Raw genomic sequence first — 27,500 nt, 5'->3', positions numbered from 1 at the left:
CCTCCACCCCATCCATCCCTGTTCTCTGGAAGGGAAGTCTTAATCTGAAGAAAAATAATCCACTTCCTTTCCTGTGCCTGGTTTCAGGACATTATCTAGAATAGGTGGTCCTGGGAGTGTCATATGCTTACAGAAATGAATTGTGGATTGTCAAATATTAAAGTTTTTGCCTTTGGTGTTAAGTTTTTTTCCTGAGGAAAGTTGTGTAGATAAGATGTGCTTTCTTCTGGTAAAGGCAGCCTTCTTTGAAGTAGGTTGTATGCTGTTTAATGATGGTAGATGTGTTATTGCTTGTGTGATTTCACACAAGAGATTGTTTGTTTGGGTCAGGTGTTCATTTCAAGGCAGTGGATCAGATTTTAAAATATTCCCCACTTTTGCATTGGAGGAACTAGGTCAGGGTGTGGAAACTAAAAGTAATTTTACTTGGACTGCTTAAGAACAGGCATATAGGAATGAGGGGGTTTGTAGTTTGCTGTATGACGCTTGCATTAAGAGTCAGTGTCACCAGTGTTGCTTTCCGTGCCTGCCAGAACTGCAAGGTGACTGAGGTAATGAGCCGTCTGAAAAATGCTGTTTTCTCCTAGCATATTCCAGAAGTCTGTCGCGTACCAGTGGAGAATCTGGAAAACTGCTTTTTTTCCTTCCCCTCCCTCCACCACTCTCCTGGTGTCATGCTCCTTGAAAAAGATCTCAGCAGTTTAGGAGATGCAGTCATTTTTGAGGGAGAGAAAGAGTAAGAAATATTCAGCCCATCTAAATGGAGGGAGGGTGACAGGTAAACTTTCCCAGCTTGTAACAGCAATGGTTTTGTCTAGAGCTTAAATGAATCATTGAAACTATTCTTTACATACAATAGTAAAACTGTCCTTTAGTGTAGACTTGTGGAAAGTAAAAAAAAAAAAATAAATCATACCCTTAAAATCTGTCTACACAGTTTTATGGTATGTGGGAAAAGTTTCATGAGCACCCTAAACTGCTGTAAAGTTATGATTGCTAAGCAGGCCACTTTCTCTCTTTGGATGCTTCTACCCCAGGTGGCATATCAGTACTGGCTGTCTCGTGAGGCACTGTCACAAGACACTGCCTGAGGGCAGGTGGTGGGAATGCCTGACCCAGAAGGATGGGAATACTCCTTTCAGGAGCAGAGCCTCTTGAGACCCCAGCCTTCATGCGTTATTTTTAGATTGCTTTGTTTTGTGGGGTTTTTTGGGGTTTGTCTTTTTTGTTTGGTTGGTTTTTGGGTTTTTTTTTCTCCTCCTCTGCAATTCCTTGTTGGCTGGAACGTGTGATTCAGACTTATGCCGTGACATGTTAAGCAATACTACGTTTCTAGAAACTTCACCTTTTGACCAGCAGATGCACCAAGCTGATGAAGTTCCGTACATGGGCCAGGGTTTTTTTTGGTCTACCGATACAGAATCACAACTCCTTAATCTTTGGAAGCTCTTTAGCTTTTTCCAGTGCAACCCAGCTACCAGTTTGGAAATCTAAGAGGGTAATAAACCTTTCAACAGGTATCAGCAGAGGGGTCTATTTCTTGTGTTCAGAGTGCCCAGGATGGAACTGGGATTAAGCAGAAGTCTTTAGGTGACTTCAGAAATTGATCACAGTATATGAATAGTATTCATTTCTCTGCTCCAACTTTGGTTGAGTGCTGATATGCTTTAAAATGTTCCCTCTATTTTGGTTAGTCATTTCTGAATAATAGGAGTCAACAGGACAGATCTGTGGGCACATGAACATTCATGTCTAAGGCCTCAGTCTGTGAAAGCCCTGGATTCTTATTTTCTTCTAAGCATGTGATTTTTAGTGAAATTAAAAGGAATGTTGGCATACTTTGGTTGATGGAAAGCCTTCTGAAAAGGTGACAAAAGTGATGCAAGGCCAGGCAGCACTTTTATATATGCCTTGTAATATTGCTTGTGTCCTGGAGAAAATGGCAAGCATTTGAGTTGCTGAATTCTATAGAAGGCACAAAAATAGAACAGAACTTTTGCCTAGTCTATTGGAAAGTGTGGAAAGGACCAAGTTGTCATATTTCTTTTAAGTTCTCATAATTTTTTTTTTTAGAATGACTGTAATGTTCACAGTTGCAGTTTGTTGCAATAAATACTGTAAATTGAGGTGTCCTAAATATGCAATTCTGTCTCCCTTGGAAGTATAAACACCTAAAAGCTGGAAACTGAAGGTGCTGCTCCCAGCTCCACTAGATGTCAGCCAAGACCAAGTGACCAAGCACTGTACATCTGCAAATTCTTGTTTTCTAATCTAGAGAAGCCCTCGGCTGTTGCAAAATACACTGGATGATAGTTTTCCATGGTTGGTTGGTATGTGTAATAATACTATCTTGGGTGTAGGTGGGGGAGATCTTTTTACGGCACTGTGAGTTAACCTGATCTGAGTAAGTTACTAGGCAAGCTTGGGTTGGGTATTTGAAGCTCTTTTAAACGGATCAAAGTAACATAGGTTGTTGTTTCCAAATACATTCCTCTGTGATACTGTGATCATCTGTAGCTTCCTGGCTAAAGAGTAAAAGGTATTTCAGCATTTCCTTGCTTTTTTCTACCTGTCAAACGTCATAGTTGTGTTACCTAATATATTGCTCTGCTAATGCAGAGCTTTCCTTTGTGCACTGTTCTTGAGTGCATAGATGTCTTGATCTTGGATAACACAAACCCTCAGAATGCTTTTCGCAAGCCTAATCAATTTTTTTTCATTGTGTATCTACCAGTGTGAAAAAGGAGAAGATAAAACAGCTTTAAATGTGTAGATGTATGCCTATGTTAGTGGCACTGGACCACTGTAAGCAAGGTATAAAAACAGTTTGTCTATAACATTTTTGTTTTTTTAATAATTTGTTTTTTAAGCTACAGTATGTAAGAGGTTTTTTTCAAGTTGATAGTGTCTGTTTAATTCGTACTAAGATCTTCAAATGCTACAGGTGAGTTGCCTGTATCTCTTTAATCTAAACTCCTTGAGAGTAGAGATTTTTGAGTTGTTGGTCGTCTTCTCAAGGTTGCTGTAACTGTTCTTCATGAGGATTCCTGTACTAAATGCCTAACCTTTTCCTGTATGGTTAATGGGCCATTGCAAAGGAAGATGTAGGGCTATGTAGCTGGAAAGCAGGACAGGTCATGATAAGCCATAGAACTAGCTTAGCCATGTTTTGTAAGTCTTCCCTATACTTGTGGCAAAAAAGGATCATGAAGCAAAAAGTTCTCACTAAACTTAATAGGCAGGACGCACTTGCTCCATGTTCATGATTTCCAGTTTTGTCTCCTGTAAGTGTTCTGTGTTTGGGGATCCTTTTTGGTAACAGATAATGCTGTAAAGCTTTGTTAAATAAAAAGCATATTGCTGATCCAGAAAGCATAATTGTAAGATACATGTAGGTGCAACACACTGAATTAATTAATATATTTCAGACTGGCACATGGCATCTTCAGCATAGCGGCATCCAACACAAAATGCAAATGGATCCTCCGTAGTTTAACATTAGTGTCGCTTTAGTGTTTTGTCACTGCTGATATACCAGTTTGGCTGTATCCGTGGCCTTTTATTAACAATATTTTTCTGAAGTAGTGCTGTATTGTTTTTTCATGTAGCCTTGTGCGTGGCTGGTGTAACTTCTGTGTGTGGTTAGAAAGGTCATGTTGACAGGCTTGTGAAATACCATGAAGCATGGCAGGTTTGGAGGGAGGATTATGTTGCTTCTTGAAAACCAGCATGAATTGTTTAGCTCATTAAATGCTTTCCCCATCAGAAAACTTCCAAATACTTGAATTTTGACTGCAAATGCAAGGCAGCCATTCCAAGGCTGCCTACTTGGAAGAGAAATGATCTAAGAGCTTTCTAGATGCCCCAAAAAATGCTGGGCTTCATGAAGCGAACTGATAATTCCTTTTTGTGCTGTCCTGGGTGCAGGAAGGCAATGTTGCAAAGTTTTGAGTCAAGTCCTTGAGATAAAGTTCTGGAAGAAGCCAGCTTCTTCACTGAGAGTAATGGGGAGAAGGATAGGTACACATGCAAAAACCTTTAAAGCTCGACTTGATAAATTGAGTGGGGTTGATGATTTTGTTCCCTTTAATCTTGCTCGGGGGGGAAAAAGTGGGGTTTTGCTTACCCTAGTGTCTGTTTCTCCCCTCTACTGAGACTAGGCTATAAAATGAAGCAGGACCTATGGTAGTAGATCTGTGATAGAGAATTACAGTAACAAAGCCACTCCTGTATACTGGCCTTTGTTTTCTGCAAAGGAGTTAGGTGCAGGTTTGGGGGGCGGGGGGAGGTTGATAGTGAATGAAAGCTGCTATAACAGATAGCTAGCTCTTGTTGCTGCAACTTAAACTGCAACTAATTTACTCTCCTCATCTAAATGTAGTAAACCTCAGACAGCAACGGATACTGTGCTGAGAACATGTTGACTAGTAGCAGCATGCTTGTCCAGGAGACCCGAGCAGAGCATAGCTTTGAGGCCATTGATGAAACATGTAGAGAAGTGTTAGGTTTGCCTTAGACTGGTATTAAATTCAGCTGAAGGGTTTTTTAATACTTTGCTCCTTTCTTGGGAATCTAGCACGCTTAGTGCAAGCAGTTGTTCTGACTTGTGACCTCCAAGCTTACTGCTCCATAGGAAAAGGAGGAATAATTGAGAAGTGATTTGTTAGTGATGTGACAGTCCTCTGATCACAGGGCAAAAAGACAAGGAAAAAAAATTGGGAAGTAAACCAAAATGAGAGTATCAAACAACTGCATCACATTTCCAGCTTTTTTTGCTGGAGCTGAATGAACAGGCTTTTCCTTGCTTTAGTTAACATTACTGATTAAAACCTCATGGCAATACACTAATTACTTATTAAGAGCTGAGTGTATGTTTTTGTCATACGATAGCACACAAACACTTGATGGCTTTAGTTTGAATGACAGCTTGAAAAGTTTGGGTTTTTTTAACTGAACATTTTGTAGTACCTAAAATTATCTAGGATTTTTCACTCAAATGGTCTTTATTACTATTGGACTTGTCTGTATGATTGTGTAATTGCTTTTCATATTCCACTGTCGTTTTGCTCCAAATAAATTACAAGAAACATACTGTGTGTCTAAGAAGTACAGTGTTATCGTGAGGTAAGTTTTAATGGAAGCATAAAGCTTGGCCGTAGCAAAAGCTTTTAATTTTTAAGAGATGAAAATGCTGTGAAATTCAGGGAGAAAATTAAGCAAGTCAGCTGGAACTAAAGAGTTCAGAACTTCAGAGGGTTCTGTAGTCTTCGAACTTTTAAAGTTACAGGTGCAGAAATTGGCCTCTGCTACAGGCTCCAGATTTGGGGGAGAAAAAAGATGCACAGCACCAGGGGTTTGTAGGCAGAGTTTCTGTTCTAACCAGAAGGAAAGCTTTTTGAGACACATATTAGGAATTAGCCTACAAAGAAGAAAACTCTTTGATCACATTCTTCTCCTCTTGCTGAAAGACAGTGTAGGGGATAAAGGAAAAATTTCCAGGTCTAAGTACAACTTGATTTTTGCCAAAGTAAAGTGACACAACTGCATAAGGCTGAAAAAGACTTGAAATAAGGAATCTGACAGAGGTGGGACCTGTGCATGCTTTTTATGTTGCATCCAGGCTTTTTCCTTTCATGTACTTAAGGTTTAGAACCAGGGAAGATTTTGTTAAAGGAGATCTGAGGGCTGATGTTATTGAATTATATTAGATACTTAAGCACAAAATATGAGTGTTTGATGAACTTCTTGATGAGAAAAAGGGAAAGGGCTATTTCAGGATCAAGGAGGAGAGAAAAGGTACTGGATGACTGTGAGGACTCAGTAACATTAGTTAACATTCTGTATATAAAATGCAAGGTATTGCAAGTTTTGCTTTTTAAAGCAAACAAAGAAAAAGCAAGTCCTGCTGGTCCCTTTCCAGAGTTTTAAAGTCATTTATTCAAACTACACTAATTTTACAAATTACTGCTTGACTTTACAAGGGAATGACTGGGATTTTTTCCTGGCCTGTATTTGTCTTCCCGGGTGGTAGCAGAGTTGCCTGTGAGGGATTTTGGGGGTTTTTTAGTTTCCTTTGAAAATAAACAAATTGCCTAAACAAATGAAGGCAAGTACAATGTAACCCCTTCTATTTGCTTGGAGAGAGGGGTTTGAGAAATCAGTTTTCGTAGATAAAACTTTATTTAGGCTTGTTGAAAACTACGTATGAAGCGAAGTGCATAAATTCCCAGCTGATCCCAGTTGAGCCTTTCCTCCGTCTTAACTTGCTGCTGTAGCCATCCCTTCTGGGGAAAAGAAACACAGCGTTACAGTAATACTATCTGTGACATGTTGCATTTGTCTGTCATGCATTTATAAATAAGTATTGTGCTCAAAGTGAGATGAGTGGATTTACTTCCCACTGATTCCGGGGAATCCAGTGTTTACTAGCTGTCTGCAGAGAGATGAATGGACTAGGCTACAACTGAGAGGTCTGTGACTTCCAGGGGTGATGAGGACTGTTGTGTATATGTCCAGTAGTAAATGATCAAGTGGGGGAGTTGTAGAATTATATTTCTGACTTCTGACAATTCTTACTGAAGCTAAAAATGTCCTCCTTTTGTTGAAGTTTGGTGTTGGAAACGTTTCCAGTGGAATTCTAAAACTAATTTTGCTTTATTTGCAGCTTTAGTCAGTTCTCCATTATATGATTATTAATGGGACAAAAAGAGGTCCTTGAACAAGCATTTCCGTCTCTCTCCTTGTTAATGTTTGCAGCTCAAATCCAGTCCTAGCAATAATGAGGAAAAAGAAGCCCAGACTCAGCTGACAAAATCTGATGAGCTACAGCGCCTGCATTCACAAGCATTATCTGCCTACCAGCAAGAGGATTACGAAGCTGCTATTTCTCTTCTTGATGAAATCTTGGCAGTAAGTGTTAAGTAAAATGGTGCTGCGGAAGGGAACTAAGAGCTCCTGTCTGGCATCTGTGTATTTTTGTTTCATAACTTCTTCACTGATGTGAAAACACTTGGTGTAATTGGCTCAGTTTTGCTGAGCACCGTGAGTCCATTGTGAAGTTGGAGAGTGGAGAATGTTCAAAAAAGTCAAAATAATAGATTGTATTTAGGGTTAAATATACCATTTGAACCAAACTTCTGTTATGGGTAACTTGCTTGATTATACTTCCCCATTTTTCCACAGTTCAGTGTTCCTGGGGAAGCAGGGAAAAAAGTAGTTCTCAAACCAATGAAGTTTTGCCAAATATAGGAGGTGTAGGCTTTTCTATCTAGATTTTTTTGTTGCCTATATGCAGGCAAGTTGTGTCTTGAAAAAAGGAAGTAACAAAAGATAAAAAAAACCCAAAGTTAAAAACGAATGTAGCAATCTGGATTTTCAGCTTGTTCCTTAGATACCTGTATTTGTTGAATCTTAATCAGTAAAGGTAGTCTGATAATATAAATGTAGATAACTCAATCACATGGGCATTTTGTGTGTTGTATAGAAATAGATGTTAAAAGACAGTCAACTGCTCTGACTCTGTACATACAAATTAACACTGACTTGGGATTTACAACATTCTAGCTTTTGGTGAAGAAACTGCCGAAGTGTGGGAGTTTGTTTATGGGGAGGGAACACAGAAAATCAGAAAAGCCTCGTTCTTTAAAATGGCGGTTTACAAACAAACTATAAGACCCAGAATAAATTCTCTAAAACAAATGATGATAGGCGATTCCTTTTAAGTAATTATTCTTGTGTACTGTGACATTGTTACTTCTGTATAGATCTTTAAAACTCCAGATACTAAGGTCAAACCTTGCGTAGCTGAATCTTGCCCACAGGCTTCTTTCTAGAGGATAACTGACAGCTTGGTCCTTGCTGCTCATTACCACTGTTCTTTTGGGAAGATATAATAATTTATGATTCTGATATCCTTCCCTGGAGGCTCAACAGACTGCCCCAGTTTAAGCAGTGCCAGTAGATTTAATTCATCGCCCTGCATGAGCTCATTGAATCATTTACAAATTTTTTAGGCCTTTGTTTTCTCTTTGGGCAGGTGCATCACAGCATCCACCAGGAAGCAGAGATGCTAATTTGATGTGCTCTGTGTGCAGCTTGAACCTTATGCTATTGCAGTTGGCAAAGTGGAAAAAAATGGGATTTTTCTTTTGTTGGGGAGGAAAAGTAGTGAAGTGGTATGGACCAAAAACAAGCTTTAATTTTGATTTCTCAAGGTTTGTGTTTGGGATGCAGAGCTACGGGAACTTCGAGCTGAGTGTTATATAAAGGAAGGGGAACCAAGCAAAGCCATTAGTGACTTGAAAGCTGCTGCCAAATTAAAGAATGATAACACTGAAGCCTTCTATAAAATCAGCAGAATATATTATCAGCTGGGGGACCATGAATTATCACTCAGGTAATTTTACTGTTTACTGTAATCATTATAATTGAGACAGAAAATGTGATGATATAGGTCATGATAAACTGAGAAATATCTATGTTGGTTTCTGGAGAGAGTAGCAACTCTGGTCTGTATCTGATAAAGGAAGGTCCTTTCTAGAAGCTAAGAACTTATTGGTCTTGGCAGACCAGCCATCGATGGTTCTTAGCATCTTGCTTACATAAGCAGAAGCCATAGAGCAGGTCCGTCAGAGTTGCATACATTTACTGTCTGTCTTGTATTTCTCCATCCAAGAAGAAAGTGCTTCTCTAAACTTGCATTGGTGGAGTCTGTTTTTTTTAACCTTGAACCTCCATTCAAGTTAGGCTTACAATGCAAACAAAAAATGTATGCAGTAAGTCTTAGGGCTAGATTTTTTTTTCAAGAGTAGGAACAAAAGGTTACAAGCTTAAGAATAATAAATAAAAAGTACAGGAGCATCCAACCATGAGGTGCTGGGGATCCAGAGCTGGCAGTCTTTTGTTCCTGCAGACAGTGTGTCTTAGATAACGTCCTACCATTTTATTCAGTTGAGTTTAAGGTGTTATTTCCATACATCCCTAGTCAGTCCTGCAGATAACTGCCCTTGCCCAATTCAGACCGTTAACCTCACACTCTATGTTCAGCTGGACAGATGGTATAATCCTTCTGTTTGCACACAGGTGGTTTCTGTGCTACTCATCATCTCGGATGCGCTACCTGCATCACCAGACTCCTTCCAATATGGTTTCTGCCTCAGAATCTGTTCAGTAAGAGGTGAAAGGAACTGAAAAAGCCTGAGTTTCTTTTCTTGGCAGTGTATGACAAAGTCTGGTAGATGAAAACTGTATGTGATCATAACTGCAAAAATTCATTTTATAGCCGGGCAAAAGTAAATGCCAAATAACTAATTGGTTTGCATTAGCGATCCCCTTTCCAGAGTATACTTAACCTCTGGAGCTCATACGTCACTTCTGTGGTGACTTTTGGTAGCTGACCATCACTTAGCCTAGTGATTTCAAGAATAGGTGTGTGGTTTTTTTTTTTTTCCTCTGAAATCCACAAGTGGACTTCCTCTGTTAATAACCAAATCTTACAATTTTTATAAGTAGAATTGAGAGAGCTATTGAAGAACAGAATGGTATCAGAATGAAGGGATAGCTTATCTTTTTATTCTCTGATTCTTTTTATTTTTCCCATTGTAAGATATACTAAGAAAGAGTTCTATAGCCCTTGGACTTGCTGAGTGATTAATCTTGTCCTTCCTTTACTTTCTTCCTCTTACCTTTACAGGCTAAATGATTTTTGAATAATAGATATTTTTGTCTGTGCTTAGGAACAAAATTAAGATTTTGTGATCTCTTTCTGAAAGTAACACCTTAGTTGTACAGTGATGACTCTGTATGCTACAAAACTCTTATTCCTGTGTTCTGGAGGATTTTTTAAAGACTTTTGACTGTTTTAAGAGGTAGCTGCCCTAATCAGAGTCTGATAAAACAGTCTTCACAGTGAAGGCTGGGCTGATATTCCATCAAGAGGAGGTTTGGGGTCTTAGCTGAGCTTTTTCTGTTTCAGGTAGCATGAAATGTACTTCTACATAGGTATTCTGTAATATAGCTGAGTTAAATATGTGGGAAAATTACAAACAATGGTATCTGATAACTGCTGAATATAGCGTCTTTCCCAGGGTGTATTTTTCTTCTGCTGTTTAGTCAGTTATTAATGTAACACTTCTCAGTCTTGGTATATTTGGCAATACAAGATAACTAAAAACAAAACCAGACAATCATCCCTGTATGGTCTGGAAGACTTCTAAAACTCACTTTAAATTCATTTTTGGATAAAGGGAGAAATTGTATAAAGTTGTCAACTGTTGTTCTGGACAGCTTATAGATGCTGCATTGTATCTCTAAGTGAAATTTCATAACATGTGGTAATGTCTTTGTCTTGTTTGGATATGGTTTTTTTTTTTCCTTCCTCCCTACCTCCCTGTGAAAAGTGAAGTCCGGGAGTGTCTGAAACTGGACCAAGACCATAAGCAATGCTTTTCTCTCTATAAGCAAGTAAAGAAACTCAATAAGCAGATCGAGTCGGCAGAGGAATTAATCAGAGAAGGCAGGTAAGTGTTCACTGCTGTATTAAAGGAAAAAAAAAAAAAAAAAAATCACTACTGAGGCGCCAACTTATTATTGATTGAGATGTTGATTAAGTGATGCTTTTTGCATCTGTCAGTTGAAGTGGATAACTGAGCACGGTTCTCAAATTACAATTAAAATAAATATTGACTCACATAGTGACAACCCTATTCTGATTCCTTCTGATGCCACTGTCTTCTCTGTGCATACTTAACGTATTTGTGGAGCAGGTTGTAAGACCAAGATAGGGATATTTGTCAGCTCTTCAGTATTGTTACTTGGCACTGGTGAGGACACACCTGGAATGCTGGGCTCCCCAGTACAAGAGAGATGGAGCTACTGAGCAAGAAAGTCCAGTAAACTGCCACTAAGATGATGGAGGGGCTGGAGCATCTCTCTCCTGTGAGGAAAGGCTGAGATAGGTGGGACTGTTCCCCCTGAGTCTTCTCTGCTACATCAATGTATATAAATACTGAAGGAAGGATGCAAAGAGGGCAGGGCCAGGCTCCTTTCAGTGGTGCCCAGTGACAGGACCAGGGGCAATGGGCACAAGCTGAAACAGGAAGTTCCACTGGAACATAAGGAAATGCTTCCCACCACCCCCTTGTTTTCACTGGTACATGTTGCCCAGAGAGGAGTTGTGGAGTGTCCCTACTTTGGAGACATTCAAAATCCATCTGGGCATGGTCCTGGGCAACCTGCTGTAGATGGCCCTGCTTGAGCAGGGGAGTTGAACCAGATGACCCCCAGAAGTCCCTTCCAACCTCAACTATGCTGTGACTAAAGCACCACATCTTTAGACTAAAACCACCTAGTAACTCTGCAGTGCCTTGACAGCAAAAGTGAATCTGATGGATGGGCTGCTCTGCGCACCCTGTTAAATGATAAATGATGCCTCTATTTTCCTGCTTCTTCCTGTATTTCAGTTTTATGTGTTCCCAAGCACACGATACCCAACTGTAAGGACCCCTAACAAGTGATTAAGCATTGTCAGGGTGGCCTTTTAAAATTGAGTACATCAGGAATGTGAATCAGCACAGCTGAAGATGGTTCTATTAAGTCAGCAGTCTGTTTGGACTCTTTTCACTTTAGTCTTCTATTTAATCCAGTATCAACACATTTTCAAGCGGTCTTCTGAGAGCTTAGATTTCTGCTAGATTGTACCAACCCATAGGTTCAGTCACACACTTGAATTTTTAGGTGAATGTTTTAAGCTGTGTCTTGCTCAAGCTGTGGAACTTTAGCATCTTTGAAACCTTCACAGCAAAAATACATTTTATTATGGGACTTGTGGAGAAAGGAAGGGAGAAATCAACTGCCTGATTCAAACTAGCATAAAGAACTTTTTTTTTTTTGGTACCAAGAAATGCAGATAGCACAGTGCTCACAGCAAGACTCCAGACTTAGTCCACCTCAGATACCAGAGAGGGAAATGCTTTTTGTCAAGTGCAGAGTGGTGTGTTGGACAGGAGGTGTATCTAGAGACTGTGTGTCTGTGCACACTGGGGGTTGGTAGTCGTTATCTTTTGCAAAAGCCGCCAGGCATAATGCCTGCTCCTCTGTCTTAGAGCATAGGAAAGGGAATGGGGGGGCAATTCCTGAAGTGGCTGACAGTTTTCTTTGTACTGTTGTCTCACATTACACCTTTAAGACTATTACAGTTAAGGTACATTGCTAGAAGGATGTGAAAATCTGTGAATTTTAAAACTTTAAAATTTGTAAATAAATGGCAACAGCCTGAAATAGTTATGTTGCATGATGTTATGTTTATCTTTGATTTAAACAGGTATGAAGATGCTATCAGTAAATATGAATCTGTAATGAAAACTGAGCCAGAAGTCCCAGTTTATGCTACTCGTGCCAAAGAAAGGATCTGCCACTGTTTATCAAAGGTAATTCTGCTTCTATGTCCCTCTGTAAATGTCTTAAAAAAAAAACCACAAAAACAAAAAAAAAACAAACCCCAAAACCAAAAACCACCAAAACCCCACAACTACCTGAATTTTGTTTTACTTTCTCCTCTCTAGAATCAGCAGGCTACAGAAGCCATAAAAGCTTGTACAGAAGTTCTGCAGCTGGAACCAACCAATGTGAATGCCCTGAAAGACAGAGCGGAAGCTTATTTGCTGGAAGACCTGTATGAAGAAGGTACAATTGCATGCAGTTTGCACACACTTTTTTGTGGGCATTTAAAATGCAGTCAGTGTTTCAAAAATTTTTAACATGCACTTTGATTCTACACCAGGTTGTTAGCCCTAATCAGCACTGGTAGTTGCAGATTTATGAAAATATCTGCTGGTAATTTTGTCTTGATTAGTATAAGTGGAATGTGCTTGTTTTATCTGTGGCGGAGTTGTCTTTACAACAGTGGGCCGTGCTCAGGATGTTTTATAAGACCATACAGCTTACTCAACTTACTCAAACACATTTTATGTCATCAGCAATGTCAGACAATTGCATTTAGAGGTAAAAGGTAATTATATTTAGGGTGATGTAAATCCAGTTTAGGAACTCCATTTTAATGTCTTTAGATGGCAGCGTGAAACAATACTGTTCTATCCCCTAGCAAATATTGAGGGCAGAGGAAGATAACAGCCATTGCTTCACCTCTGAGGGTCTCTGCAGTGCTGCTAAGAGCAGTAAACTGATTCTACTCCTGAGGCTGCATTTTCCACATGGGGTTTCTGTAAAATGCATGCTGTTACATGGTCCCATCTACAGCCTTGGAGAGTAGGGACTGAGTAACTGGTGTGTCTGAGTGTGCCATTATGTTGTTACCTAGCTTCTTAGTGCTCTTCAAGTGCTAATGCGCTATAAAAATAATCTTCAAAATTTAATTCAGTGAATCTTATTTCCCCAAGAAACCAGGCACAAGAAGGAAATTTGGAGAATCTGTCTGTTCCATTCCTGTGCTAGTTATGCAGCAATTCTTGAAGCATTGGGCTGTTTCAGTCAAATGTGATGAGGAAAAGGACTTGTAGGCATTAAATCTGCAAAAACTAGTTCCATTAATTTTATTACTCATAGAATTCATTTTTAGTACTCATAGAATTTTCCTCTTCTGTATTCTGGTACTGGATCTCTTGCTTTACAACTGAACAAAAAAAATCTTTTTGATTTAAACATTCATGAAGCAGCTGTTCTCATTAATAGTATGCTCAGATATTTTTTGTCTTTTTGAGAAATTAATCACTGGGAGATGATACTGCTCGCCTCTTGAAGTTCACTTCAAAAATTAGATACCTATTTTGTTCTTTTTTTAGGGCTCCTTGACTCAGATGAAAGCATGGTGTGAAGAGGACTGGTGTAGTTTCAGGCAGTCCTCTTCATCAGCCCTGTAGACTTTGTACCTCTGAAGTGACCTAGTCCTAGTGCCAGTGCCTCTTTGCAGTGGCTGACAAGCCTTCTTTCTCCTTATAAGGAAATGGGTCAAAGGCAACAGCATTTCAGAGAACTGATGACCTTTGGACAAGGGGATTGCTTAAAAATAAGCCAAAGGGTGAGGAAAAATTGTCTTTCTGGTTTTCTTAGGGTAATGTTCTTCCATCTTTTGATTGTTTAGAACTGCAGTGTTAACCTAAAAGTAAGGCTTAGGAAGATTTCACAGTGATGGGGCCCCTTCTGGGCATTTTCCTGTCTTTTTCTGTACTTCAGTATGGTGGAAGTTAGCCCTGTCCGTGTTGGGAAAAGTAGATCTACAAATGAATAAAATAAATCCTGCACTTACTTAAAAATAGTTAAAGGTACAGAACACAAATCTACGTAGCTTACAGCCTGTACAAAGGTTTTTGATTTAAGAGGAAGGAGTATCAGCAAAAAGAGAACCCAAAGAAAATTTGAGATTATTTTTCCGCTCAAGGTGTACGAACCTTCAGCTCAGAGGAGTGTACAGAGAGGGGCAGGCCAAACAGGCCCTGCTGTGAGTCCTCTTAGATGTACCTTTTGCTTCTTACTAGTGGACAGAATCGATCTGTTTGTTTTCTTGAAATTAATGAATCTCAATTTGGATCTTTCTAACATTACCTTCTATTAAATCTTCATCTATTTCTGGTTCCTCTAGGGTGAGGGAATCTGGCAACTCTTGCAAGTTAGAGGGGAAAAAAATGTTTTGTAACAAGGTCCTGCACAAGTGCACAGAGCCGTCTTGGTCTTGTGCTGGAGCAGATGCCTCCCTATTATAGGATACAAGGAAATAGAGGACACCCCTGGGATCTGGGAGAGCTTATTTCCTGGCCTGGAGCCTGCTGAACTTGGCTTAGCCTGATTCTGAGTGGACAACCATGCAAGAATAGAGCTGTGCTCCTCCAAATCCCTGTTTGTTTAGCATATCCCTGCCTTCCTCCTGCCCTTGACAGCAGTGAGATGGTTGTAGTTACACTCTGCCTTCCAGCAGAGCTTCCATAAACAGCATTATAGTCCATTCATGTTAGCCTGCCTGAAGGTGTCTTCACTTACCCCTCAATTTTAACTGCTATAAAACGATGGCTGATCTCTCTTTGCTGTAGAGAACAGTAAAGCAATTAAAATTGTAGTCTCATATTTAAAGGGGCAAACTGATTCTCATTCTTCCCTCAAGAAAATTTCAAGCTGGAGGCACCTATTTTCCTGTTTAAAGATAGGAAATTTCAAAGTACTTTTCATTCAAAACTTTAGAAGGTGATTATTGTTCAAGATGCACTTCAGTATGTATAGCTGAATTCTGATTCCCATCAAATGGTTTTAATTACTTTATAATCACATGGGCTCTAGGGCTTGTCTGCTGAGACAGATGTGTAATGACTCCCTTTCTGGCTTACCTCATAAGTACAGGCGTCCTGTGTAACGTGTATAGCACAAGTTTTGTCAAGGAAGGAAAAAAAAACAAACCACCTTGCAGTTTCAAATTTGGTCAGGACATTCTTTTTTTTTCCCCCCTCCCCTCTCCACTACTCTAGAAGAAACAATCCCTATTTCAGTAAGAGCGTAACTGGTTCAGTTACGACTCTTAACAGAGTTACATGGACGTAGGTTGTCTGTAGTTACTCGTTTTTGATAGGAGATTAATTCTGCATGTGGAATAATGGCCACTCTTGGTCACTGTGTTTTAAAAATGCAGGCAAGATAGGAAAGCTGGCTAAGGTGTTTAGAGATTCAATGTGATTACTGTTTGAGAGATTGTGAAGACTCTTGTACTGAAAGAAAGAGAGTTAGATTTGACTGAAGTATTTAAATTGAAAGTGATACTGGAAACTGGTTGTTCCTTTCATGTCGTGGGACAGGATGAAAGGAAGAAATTATGCCCTCTGAAACGACAGGCCAGTAAGAAGCAGCAGTGATTCTTGTGTTGGTTTGTGAGGTACTAGTGCATTTAGAAATAGCTACTGAGAAGAATTGATTACATATCTCACTCGACATACTGTGAATTAGTGATGAGTCTCCTGGTTTCATAGCAAACTCTTTGTGGCTTCCACATGCTTGCAACCCTTATCACTCAGGTGGGGAGAACGATTAGCTCTCTGAAAGGAAAATTCCTACTGGAGAGTACCATCAAAATGGAAGTCTCTTCCAACTGAGAGAAAGTGCAAAATGTACTTGCCATTGGGTGTGCTGGGTGCAGCACTAAAAAACATACCTTCCCATATGCTTAATATATGCAGCCTTTAAATAAGGGAGTCAATTTTAAAAAAGAGACATCTAGCACTGTCCTTGCAAATACCTGACCCCTGATCAGCTTGGTTCCTAGCAGTGGTATGTGCTGTAGATGATGTGGTGCTCAGTGAAGTTGAGCAATGTGATCCGCATTCAGCAGGACGTTGTGATGGGCCCTTCCATTATCGCATGAAGCAGATGAAACATGCTGGTGCTTGAAATTATTGGAGCGGTAAAGCAGAATAATGAAATCGCTGCATCTTCATTATTTTTATCGGTTTTGACAGCATATATCGGGTGCACGTATTAGCGTATGCTCCCGTTTGTTGCCTTTTTTTAAATGACTGGACAAATTAAAAACATCAGCAGAAGCCAAAATGCTTTGTTCAAGCAGCAAATGAGTGTCCAGTGATGTGAAAATAAGTAGAAATTTTGTTTTGTTTGTAATAGCATATGAAATTGTTGGGGCACTGGAAATACTTTTTGGAATTTCTTTTTTTTTTTTTTTTCAATAGCCAAAATAAGATTGCAGTGTTATCAGATGTCTGGGTAATACAAATTCATTAGCACTTCCTGCTGTCTTGCTCAGAAACAGTGAAAAACAAATGTAACACCTGCTGAGAAATAGCATCTGCTTGGAAATAATCTGATGCAAGTACTTTGTCTAACTTGAGAAACCTAGGAGACTTGGATCTCCAAATGAGACTTTGAGGATTACAACAGAGAAAGAAGAACAGTCTCATTAAAGACTTCAACAGTTGCTTCCCTTGATAAATCTTGATATCAAAGAATATTTAAACTTGGTATCCTAAGCATTCAGTTACCACTTACAATAATAGTATTGTTTACATTTTTTAAAAAAAGTGTAGACCTGGAGCTTCTTAAAAATTCATCGATATGTTACAGCACCTCTCCTGCTTTCATTCCTGAGAAATGCAACTCTTGTAATAAAAGTGAGAGCATGCCTTTGGAAAAAAAAAACAAACAAAAAAAACCCCCAAGAAAAACACCAAACCAAACCTTAAAATATAACTGTCTGCATATTATGCAGAGGTGTAAAAAGTGAGTATTTGTCTTTCACTAACAGTATGAACTTACTGGTAATCTCAAATCCATCTTTATTGTCATTAAAGAGGAAGAGGTTTTTTGTTATGTTGATTGAGTGCAGACTGTGGGAGAGGAAAGAATATTAATTTAAAGACTCTGTATAATGCATCCTTCAGTTGAACAGCAATGTACAGCCGCTAGTAACCTCCTTTCTCCTTCCTTTCTAAAAAGTGTGATGAACCTAAATAAAGAAAATTACCTAATTTATATGTGAAAATTAATCTCCTTTACTCCAAGGTTTTCAAATTTAAAAAAAAAAAAAAGGCAAGTTGAAATAAAAATTGCTATTTATATATGGTAATAGCAAACCTTCAGTTTTAGTGAGCGATTGAGTTCTTTAAATTGAAGTCTGTAAAGATTTGTGTAATCTTTTTTTCATTCACTTTTATCATCAAAGCTATTAAAGACTATGAGACTGCTCAAGCCAATAGTGAAAATGACCAGCAGATTCGGGAGGGGCTAGAACGTGCCCAGAGGATGCTGAAGCAATCACAGAAGAGGGATTACTATAAAATCTTAGGAGTAAAAAGGTGAGATATTAATACCTGAGATGATGTGAAAGCTGGTTATTAAACCAGTATGTCTAGGGTTGATCACTTAAATTTGTTCTGCTGGGTATTAATTCTTGTTCCTGTATCTTGCTACCTCTACTTTCCTACTGTACTAGTTTAGCAGTGTTCAGCTTCTAAGTAGCATTGGTTTGCAACTCCTTTAGAAAGAATGAAAAAGCAACATTGGGAAGGAAGGCCATAAACCATTTGGCAAGAAATTCTTAGTATAGATGATCAAGAGTCAGGTGAATGAATTGGGGAAGAAACAAAGACCAGAAAGAATTACTGAAAGCAACAAAAAGCAAAATGCGGTGGATAGTATGACAGATCAGAAGAGTTTGAAAGGACTAACTGAAAGGTGTCTAAAATACTTCTGCCATTAACCTTGAGAAACTAATGACTTCCCTCCCTAATGAGGACCAACCAAATGTCCAGTTCTGAGTTAGTATTGGTCATCCTTCCAATTATGAACCGATTTGATTTCTACTCTTTGTTACTCACCTGATTGTAAATTCTTCAGACTGGAAACTGTATTTTGCATAGTAGCTGGCAGTAGAACCTTTCCAAGGAAAGTAAATGGATGGCGAAGGAAAGAGTGAGTAATCTTTGTTTAGAGTTGCAACCTGCTTCCTCTGGTTTTTTGTGTAAAGAATCTTGAGTGCCACCTGCAGGAGGTTAACTGACTCATAATTTTCCTGATGCCCTTAATTGCTGTCTCAGTGTTTAAAATAGACCTGTAGATTCACTAGGGTGGCATATAAACAATGAGAAAGTTTAAAGTTGTCTATAATTTTTTCCATCCAGAAATGCTCGAAAGCAAGAAATCATAAAAGCTTACAGAAAGCTGGCATCCCAGTGGCACCCTGATAACTTCCAGAGTGAGGAAGAAAAGAAGAAAGCAGAGAAAAAATTCATTGACATAGCAGCTGCTAAAGAAGTCCTCACTGACCCAGGTAATGATTGTTCTTATGCAGTGACTTAACTTTTTTTAATTACTTTTTACAGTAATGTAAAAATGCAGCAAGTGCAAGTCATAACAAGCATTACAGCCTCCCTTTCTCCCCGTATCCATCTTGAGACAGCAGTGCAGTAATCACAAAATCACAGAATGGCAGGCCTTGGAAGGAACCTCTGGAGATCATCTTGTCCAACCCCCCTGCTTGAGCAAGGGACACCCAGAGCAGGGAGTACTTGCGTCCAGTCTGATGCAGGAAGTCAGATGTACACCTGGATTTATTTATTGTTTCAGTGACTTCTGTTTAAAGTCAAATAAAAATTATTATTATTTCAAAGGCCTCTTTTTAGGATGTCATCTTACAGAGATTTCCAGGATTGGTTAACTCTGGAGGTCCTTACTTTAAGGATGTGAGTGTCTCCTTCTGCCTAAAGTTTTATTGCAAACCACATTTAGGTTATAACAGCACCTGAAGTACTCCGGAGAAGCCCTCAGAAATGGCCCTTGCTGTGCGTATCAAAGCCTAGATGCATTGTGCAAACAGATGCTCTGCAAACAGAGCATTTCCCTGAGGGCAGGGGACTGAGTTCTCCGTTCCTGTCAGCCTGAGGTAGAGGATGGCCTTGCTGTTGGCCTGTGGCCAGGCTCCTGGGGCTGGCCCAGTCCCTAGGAGCAAGAAGCCTTGTCAGGTCTGGCTGCCTGCTGGTCAGCTCTGGAGGAGGGGAAAAATGTGAGGAATGCAGTCACCCTCCTGGGAGACCTGTGGTGTGGTGACTGGGAGATTTGATGTTGGTCTCACCAAGATACGAACAGAAGGTGTTGGACCATTTAGTTTCAAGAATGTAATAATAAAAAAAAAAACAAAAAACCAAAAACCCAGGGTGGTGTGGTTATCTCACCTCCTTTAATTAAAAAAAAAAAAAAGGCAAGCAGACCCAAACAACAACAAAACCCCTAAGCCCAACAAAAAAAACCCACACCCACAAACAAAAACCCAACCCTGTCAACCAGAGCTGTCTGTTAAGTTCTTGTCTTTAAATTGGTCCTGTATGGTCACTGGAAACAGAGGCAATTAAAGATGTAGGTATCAGAGGCTCCCATTTTTATCTTTAATGTTGAGGATCATCTAAGTGATAATTAGGCAGATGGGCTCAGACTTTCTTGGGGGAAGGAGGGATCTGAGAGTAGTGAACTGCATTGCAAACACTTCTGGCCAGAAAACCTTTTTCTGTTTTAATGTGACTTTTGTTCATAATTATGTACACGAATGAGGAGATCTATATACTAGAAGCGTTTGAGATGATGTTTGCTCTGTCAACACCTCCAGGACGTTTTCATCTACTTTCTCCTTGGCACTTCTTACGTCATGTTTACCATTCTTGTCAAACCAACTGGGCCAGAAAAGTAACACCAGTCGCATTTGGCTTTTGTAATGCCATCTGTAGTGCTTTCTATCTCTTCTTACTGCAATGACATTCTCGCCTTTCATCCAGATATTTAGCCCAGGCCTTGTTGGTTATGTAAAGAAAAACTATAAAGCCTGTGGACCTCTGAGTCTATGAGCTTTGATTCGCAAGCTTACTATCGTAGGGCTGCGGTGTACTTTGAGGCAATCTTCCACATTCCTCCCTCAGCCAGTCTCATGCTTCCCCCCAACTCACTCCTTCGCTTCCCTGCTCTGCCTTGATAAAATGGGTGTCCTGAAAAAGTGCTGGATGATCAAAAACCTTGTGGTGCTTGCAGGCTGCTCGAAAGTTATATGCGGGTGTAAATAACAGAGTAGTGGTGTAGCCTGTGACCTGTCTGTGGGTCTTGGGGAAGGCTTTCAACTTTGTCCCCACTGGACAAAATTATTTCAAGAACATGCAAGAACATGCCTTCTGCCTCCAAACTGCTGTCTCCTAGACAGCTCTCTGCCTGACTGGTTTGTGGAAAAGATAGAAAACACTGGGGCTCTGCATGCTGACTTTTGTGCTCCTGCTGAATGATCAATATTGGAATTTATTCGTTGCAAAGAATTGGTAGGATATACAGCATGGTCTGTCCTCAGACTATCCCGAGTGAGTGTGGCTATGAGAGAGTTAGGTTCAATAAACTCATTGAGGACAAAACATCCCAATTATTTGTGGGACACGGTTGGTCAAATTGCAACTGTCCTGTCCCTGTTGAAATTCATACCTGTCCTACTGGACAGCCAAGTGCTGTCTTGCCGTGTTTTAAACTAAATGACTTGTTTGAAATTTTTCATACGGTGTTTTCACACAGTTGGTCTCTTCTCTGGCAGTCTCCTGGACAGCTTTGAAAAACTCCCAAGTAACTGGGTTCTACAGATGCTGCCAATACAAGAGATAATTGCAGCTCTCTGGCCCCGGGGCATTTCTGAATTCTAACCTTGGGGGGGTTATTGCTCATCAAAGATGCTTGGTGTTACTGCCCTAATGACTCTGCCATGATTCCACCTGGTTTTCTTTCCTTCAGAAATGAGGCGGAAGTTTGATGCGGGAGAGGACCCACTGGACGCAGAGAGTCAGCAGGGTGGGGGCAACCCTTTCCACAGGAACTGGAACACATGGCAAGGATTCAACCCCTTTGGTTCTGGAGGAGGACCATTTACATTCAAATTTCACTTCAGTTAGAGCCAAGACTGTTTTGGTGGCTGCTGGTGGTTTTTTACTTAATTCATTGAGAAATAAAAAGTCTCTCAGTTCAAGACCCGGAATCTTAATTTCTAATGTTGTCCTTAACCCAGAGTCTTACTGCACTAGAAGAAAGCTCCTTCTTTCTTATTAGTATTCAGAGAGTTTGCTTTGTGGTGAACTTGACAAGCTTGTACTGGTTGGGGGGTTTGTTACTGCCTATGTATTTGTTGTGGATACGCAGGATGTGTTTATTCCTATGGGTGGAAAAAACAGTAAGAGGCTCCTTAGGACAACACTTATAAATTTAGGACTCAAGTATATGCTTAAAGGTAAAAATGCATGTAAATATTTTTTTGAATCAGGGCCTAATAAGCGTGGGAAGGGTAGTTACAGTAGTCTTTACGTTAACAAATTGTTAGTTGTCATGCTCAGTAGAATGATCCATCTCTTGGTATTCTTAAAAGGAAACCCTAGCGACCACCTGCTGTGTTAGTGTCGGCAGTGCCCTAGGTAGGGTGAGGAGGCTGCCTGCTGGATGAGTCTGAACAATCGCTCTGAAAGAAGAATGCTTGTAAGTAATTGTATTTGAAAATGTCTACTTGCTCTATTCATTAACCTGAAGTGAATTGGGATGATTTTCTTGGTGGTAATTGTCAAATACGAAAGTAAAAAAAAAAACAAACGAAAAGCAACCAACCTGATTTTTTTTGAAGGACTTTTTCCGAGTGTGATTTGGCATGTCTAAGTGTCATTTTTTTGAGTAGTTTGCACTTTAACAGAATACATGCTTGAGATCTGAGCAAAAAATTTGATGTGACATTTCCCTGACTATGCAGCGATTTGTTACTTCTCTGTGCGTAAACTCAGAACCGACGCAGGTCGTGAGCAGAGCGTACTGCGGGCTGTAGGAACAGGGTGTTAACTCTAGCCTTCTCCCTTAATACAACTTCATTTCTGCTGGGTGGTACAACAGTGAGTTAATCCGATGTGAAGTTGTTTGAAGTAATTTTATGTTTTGTGTAACAGTCGCAGTACTGTAAAAACAATTGCCCATGTGCGAAAAGGACTGACTTTCTATTAGCCAAAAGTCTGGTTTATTTTTTTTCTATACGCAGGCAGCTAAAATTGGTTTAGTCTGTCAATCGAACTGTGTGTCTGCGACGTGAGGTATTGCCAGGACTGCACCTTCTATGAGTGAACAGTCTTCTCATTCTGTAACCGAATATATCGTAATTACTGATGAGTTTCAGCAGCAGCCGTTTTCTTAGAATGCAAGAATTGCAGTTCATCGATGTTTTCCTGATTGGATTTTAACTGGAAAACAATAATCAGCTGATAGGGATATTCTCTCACTTCAACTCGTAGCATTGGAAAGCATAAGCAGCCTCAGTAAAACAAATGAAATCAGCAAATTAGGCCTTCAACCTGAAAGTCGGGTTTTTATTACTGTAATCGGAGTTGCTATTGAAGCATAACCCTTGTCTCCTGCCTCGTGTACTTTACAAACATAATTGTGAGGCCGTGTGGCTTCCTAAGATGTTTTTCAACAGCCATTTACAGGTCAGTGTTTGTTCAGCAGAAATTTATCTTCAAGCTGAAGAGTCGATATGGTGATTTCCAACAGTTCATGGTACAAAAACACCTCAGCAGCCTATCAAACTCCAGCATCAGATATTTTCCAAGTTGAATGACTTCCTAGAAGTTTGGCTTCTGCTTCTGACCTATCTGAAAGCTTTTTATTGAGACTCCGTAGAAGATGCTCAGGATGCTGTTGACGCCGTTCTAGGCTACAGTGGTTCTCGTAGGACTTCTAGGGCTCAGACATAGGAACTTGCTGCACAATAAATAACCTGTTACCCTGTGGGATCAGCCAATGCAGACAGCTCTCTGCGCATGTGCGTTTTGCTCACAGCAAGCAAAAGATGGGTAGGTAGCGTTCACGTACAACGGCCTCTCTGGGCCGTCGTCAGCCCTCCGTCCCCGAGGGATGAGCAAGACCCAGCCCCGCGTGCTGCGTGGTGGGCTGGGTGGCTGCCGCATGGTTTGCCGGTTGCGTGTTGGCGTGCGAGCCGTTGCTCTGTATAGACACTTTTATATTGCTTTGTTCACTACAGAAGGGGCTGTTTTTACTTAATATTGAATGACCAGCGTAAGCAATATGTCATATTTTGTACATAGAGGGATGTTGTTCAGTTTGAGGAAGTCATAGTAAGTACCACAGACAGCTATGTTTGTGTGCTAGGGGAGCGCTAGAAATGATACGTCATCTATTCAAAGACTACCCTTGTGTGGCTCTTTCTGTACTCATTCCTCTCCCTTCTCTCTTAAGAAGCTATAGCTGAGAGAATTGTTCCCTGTTTTTTTAATTATTTTTATTTTTCAAGGGAAGGAACAAGGGTCCCTCATAAATACATTATTCATACAAGGCGCCGATGTTAGAGCAGCGCGTATTTGTTTCTGTAAGGCAATGGGCAGTTCTGCTGTACACTGGAAGCAGTCAAGAATGAAAAGGATTATGTTTATTTTGAGAATGAATGGGAAAGGGAAAATTGCATATTTAGGGGGAAAAAAAAAAAGGCTTGCATGTGGTCAGAAGGAGGAAGATGATTCATGCATGAATGCTGTTCACAGCTTCCTTCTGAGGAAGACAGTGTCTTGAAAACAAAAAATGACAACGGAGAGTAAGGCTTTCTGACATCGAGCAGCCGCTGATTACAAACGAGAGCAGATGCTGGCTTTTAGCTCTAAGGTACTCCTGAAAATACAGAAAGACAAAGTCGTGTTAAAAAGAAAGCATTTACGTGTCAGGGATCTCCAGAAACGGTGACGCGTTTCCTGATGTGGCTTTAGGACACGAAGGGCTGGTAATGCAGCACAGAGCGTTATCGGTGCCGGCGATGCACAAGGAAGCTGAATGCGCCTTTTTATTTATTCGTGGGTGTCTGTAGTGCAATAATGTTCAGTGACTGAACATTGAAGTAACCGTCTTGTTAGTTTGTAAACCCTGAGATGTGCATGAAGCATCGTTACGATAATTGGCCTATATGTAGATGGCAACTTTCTCCATTGACTTCTCTCTTGCAGTTTTAATGAACTAGTTTCCAACTTGTTTTAAAATGGAGGTGGGGGGAGCGTATTTTACTTGATACATGCTTAATACTGATGTATTAATAAGTCAGTATTAAAACAGATTCAAATGTAATTATAAATTTAAAAGCTCAAACTCGTGACATACGCAGAAAATGTGTCAGCTTAAACTTAAAAAAAAAAAAAAAAAGCTTGTTATCGTTTCAGTTTTCAGACCAGTGTTTGGAATAAGAATTATTCTTCTGTTTAGGGCTGTGATTTGTAGGAGCTTTGCTGGAAACTAGCCAGTATAGCATAGCGGGTTAGTTGTATTTAAAAGTGCCTTATTGTAAGGTATTGTTTGTTTTGCTCTGTAATTACACACTTCTGTCCATTAAAAAAAAAAAAAAACAAAAACGGGAGAATAATTTTTTTTTGCCCTCTGCAAATCTCAAAGTAGCCGTTTTATGTTTTAAGAAGGATAAGTAAAGCTAGCCAGAGATTTATCAAATGTTTCAAATTATGAAATGTCTTTATATAAAATCATAGATCTAAAAAGCAAGAACTGTTTGGTTTTTTTTTCTAGAACTGTGGGAATTATTTTATGGTATTTTTCACAATAAAGATATTTATGATGACAAGAAAGCACTGCAGCGGCTTTGTCTGCCCTTCTTTCCTCATACTGCTCTCCGAGTTTGAAGTTAGAGCCGTGCAGAAATGCACTGAAAAGCTGCCAAAACGCTGGCTTGGGGGCTACGGTAAAATTTCATTAGCAGCTAACGCGAAAGTTGTCAGGCTTTAACAAGTAAGGTGCGGAGCGGAGCAGCGTTTGGATACTTCACACATGGGCTTCAAAACCTGGTTTTCCTCCCTTTAGCCAGGCACAGCTGGTTCCTGCCTGTGGGTGCAGCCCTCGCTCCTTGTAGCTGAGCAGGAGCGCGGCGACGCGTTGTGTCGTACGTAGAGACGTTTGACAAACGTGCGCAGGCCAGTCCCTAGCGCTGGGCTGGCCGCTGGGCCTGAACCAAATCCCAGCCAGTCTTTCTGGGCAGCAGCTGTCCCAGGAGAGCCTCCGCCGCCCCCCCCAGTGGCTGGTGGTGTGAGGGGAGAGGAGGAATCCCCGCTGCCCCTTCTCCTGAGGTGGGAACTTAGGGCCAGCAGCTCTGCGGAGAGGAGGTGGGTGGCTGAGGGCATGTGGGATGTGTGAGGTGAGCGGGTGCTCTCAGTGTGATCTTGAGGCAACGATGAAAAGTCCTTCGAAAGACAGTAAACTCTTTAAAAATTATTTTACTTTAATCCAGTAAATGTTCCAAGGGGGCTGACAAAAGTACCAGAACTTGGAAGGCAGGTGAGAACTTGCTGAGCCTGCGGGAGTTGCTTAGGCAGCAGCTCTTTCAGCTAGACTTCAGGGCCAGCTGAAGAGAACAAGAGGCAGCGCAGCTCCGCAAAAGCGGAGTCCGTAGGAGGCTGGAGCAGAAACTGCACCTCGGGCCTCTGAGCAGACCGTGCCCTCACAGTACTCCGGCAGAGCCTGAACTCCATCCGCAACTTCACCGAAGAAAGCAGCAACTCACGCAGCACCATAAAGCCCCACTGAGGGCCCGTCTACTCGCCTACGTAACCCCTGCGCGGCCACGTGAGGAGTGAAGCGGAGTCATTCCGTGGCCCTGCAACGATGACAAACCTGCCTGAAGTCACCCGGAGCACGTACGCACGCGCGAACGGCGATGTGAATAACTAAGCAGCTCCTCATCGGTCGTCAGAACGTGCGTGCCATTTTCTTAACCTCTTCCTTAGAAACTGTTAATTTTTAGAAGTTCCTGGTCGGAAGCAATTTACTGTACGCTCTCTCGTGCATATAGGCAGTGGTGAAGGGCACGGACGTGCGCACAGCTGGTGAGAGCGAAGGTGTCTGAGCCTAAAATTACATGGCTTGCAGCTGCCAAATGTGTGAAAGTGAACACAGACGACAGAAGGTGAGATGAGATTTTTTTGGAGGGTGGTTGGAAACAAGGGCTTCTTCAAGAGGACAGGTCCTACGTGAGATTCCTTAGCGTGGTTCCCCAGTGTCTGTCATGGGGAAGCCTGTGGCCTGCCTGTCAGGTATGAGCACTTCAGGCTTTCTTGACCTCAAAAAAGCACGGCAGTGAGAGGTGCAGGCACGGTCTGGGAGGGATTCCTGAAATCTCAGCTCGGGGATGAGCGGGGAGGGAGCGGCAGCAGGAGCGCAGGGTTGAAGTTTGGGCAGTTGTGAGGTCGGTGGTGTGTTTTTCTTCAGGCTCGCAGCTGTAAGCAGCGTACCCACCTAAGTAAGGAGAGGAGGGGCACACAGAGTACAGAGGCAGGAGAAGCTGCAGGTAGAGTCACAGGTGAGCAGCTGTTTGTCAGGGCGTATAGTGTTGCCAAGTTCTGGCAGTTTTCAGAGCACTAGGGAGTGGTGTATCTCCTGTGTCGTCTTCCTAAATGTGAAGAATTTCTACAGGTGAGACATAATTTCCCTAATGTTGTAACTGCAAGACTCACTGTGCTTTAGAGAATGCCAGATGCTTGCGATAGGGTAGCTCACATTTAGGGTGGCGAAGGATTGAAAACATGGTGTTATTGCACAGCATGTCCATATGAGAAGTAAATCGTAGTAGAATGACGGCGTGCCTCATGCATTTGAATGAGTAGCTGCAGCTATTGGGCCCTGACAAACGCCGCTGCTAAAAGCTGCTACGTACATACACAGGGACAACCTATGTTTTGGATAAGATACCTTAAGCTTAAGGAGTGCGTCAACTTGACCGTGTGTCATCAGTCTGTTATACCTGGAAGTGGAATTTAAAAACAGTCAATGTGACAAGTCAACTGCGAGGAACCACGCTGGCAAGCTGGCTTCTCAGAACTGAACTTGTGGAGAAAAAGTGACCCTGCTTGAAAGTGCCTTTCCTCTTGGGCCCTCAAGGGAGAAGTTCTGGTTGCTCCTGTTTCACCTGCACCATTCTGTGGTGAAAGGGAAGGATCTGCAAGCAGAGGGAG

General features: G+C 40.9%; 1 protein-coding gene across 1 annotated transcript in view; it reads left to right on the top strand.

Annotated features, from left to right (window-relative positions):
- Nucleotides 1-21,484, top strand: part of DNAJC3 (DnaJ heat shock protein family (Hsp40) member C3) — a 35,956-nt gene extending 14,472 nt beyond the window's left edge. Inside the window, exons 5-12 of the mRNA XM_064440677.1 lie at nucleotides 6,757-6,909; nucleotides 8,214-8,395; nucleotides 10,398-10,517; nucleotides 12,320-12,425; nucleotides 12,561-12,681; nucleotides 17,666-17,798; nucleotides 18,624-18,772; nucleotides 21,253-21,484. Of these exons, the coding sequence (XP_064296747.1) occupies nucleotides 6,757-6,909; nucleotides 8,214-8,395; nucleotides 10,398-10,517; nucleotides 12,320-12,425; nucleotides 12,561-12,681; nucleotides 17,666-17,798; nucleotides 18,624-18,772; nucleotides 21,253-21,410 (1,122 nt within the window). The 3' untranslated portion in view covers nucleotides 21,411-21,484. The remainder of the gene's footprint in view (nucleotides 1-6,756; nucleotides 6,910-8,213; nucleotides 8,396-10,397; nucleotides 10,518-12,319; nucleotides 12,426-12,560; nucleotides 12,682-17,665; nucleotides 17,799-18,623; nucleotides 18,773-21,252) is intronic.
- The last annotated feature ends 6,016 nt before the right edge of the window (nucleotides 21,485-27,500 follow it).

The sequence above is a fragment of the Phalacrocorax carbo genome, chromosome 1 (assembly GCF_963921805.1).
Source record: "Phalacrocorax carbo chromosome 1, bPhaCar2.1, whole genome shotgun sequence".
Lineage (NCBI taxonomy): Eukaryota > Metazoa > Chordata > Aves > Suliformes > Phalacrocoracidae > Phalacrocorax > Phalacrocorax carbo.
Note: the sequence above shows the minus strand (reverse complement) of the source record. Positions and strands in the feature narration are given on the sequence as shown.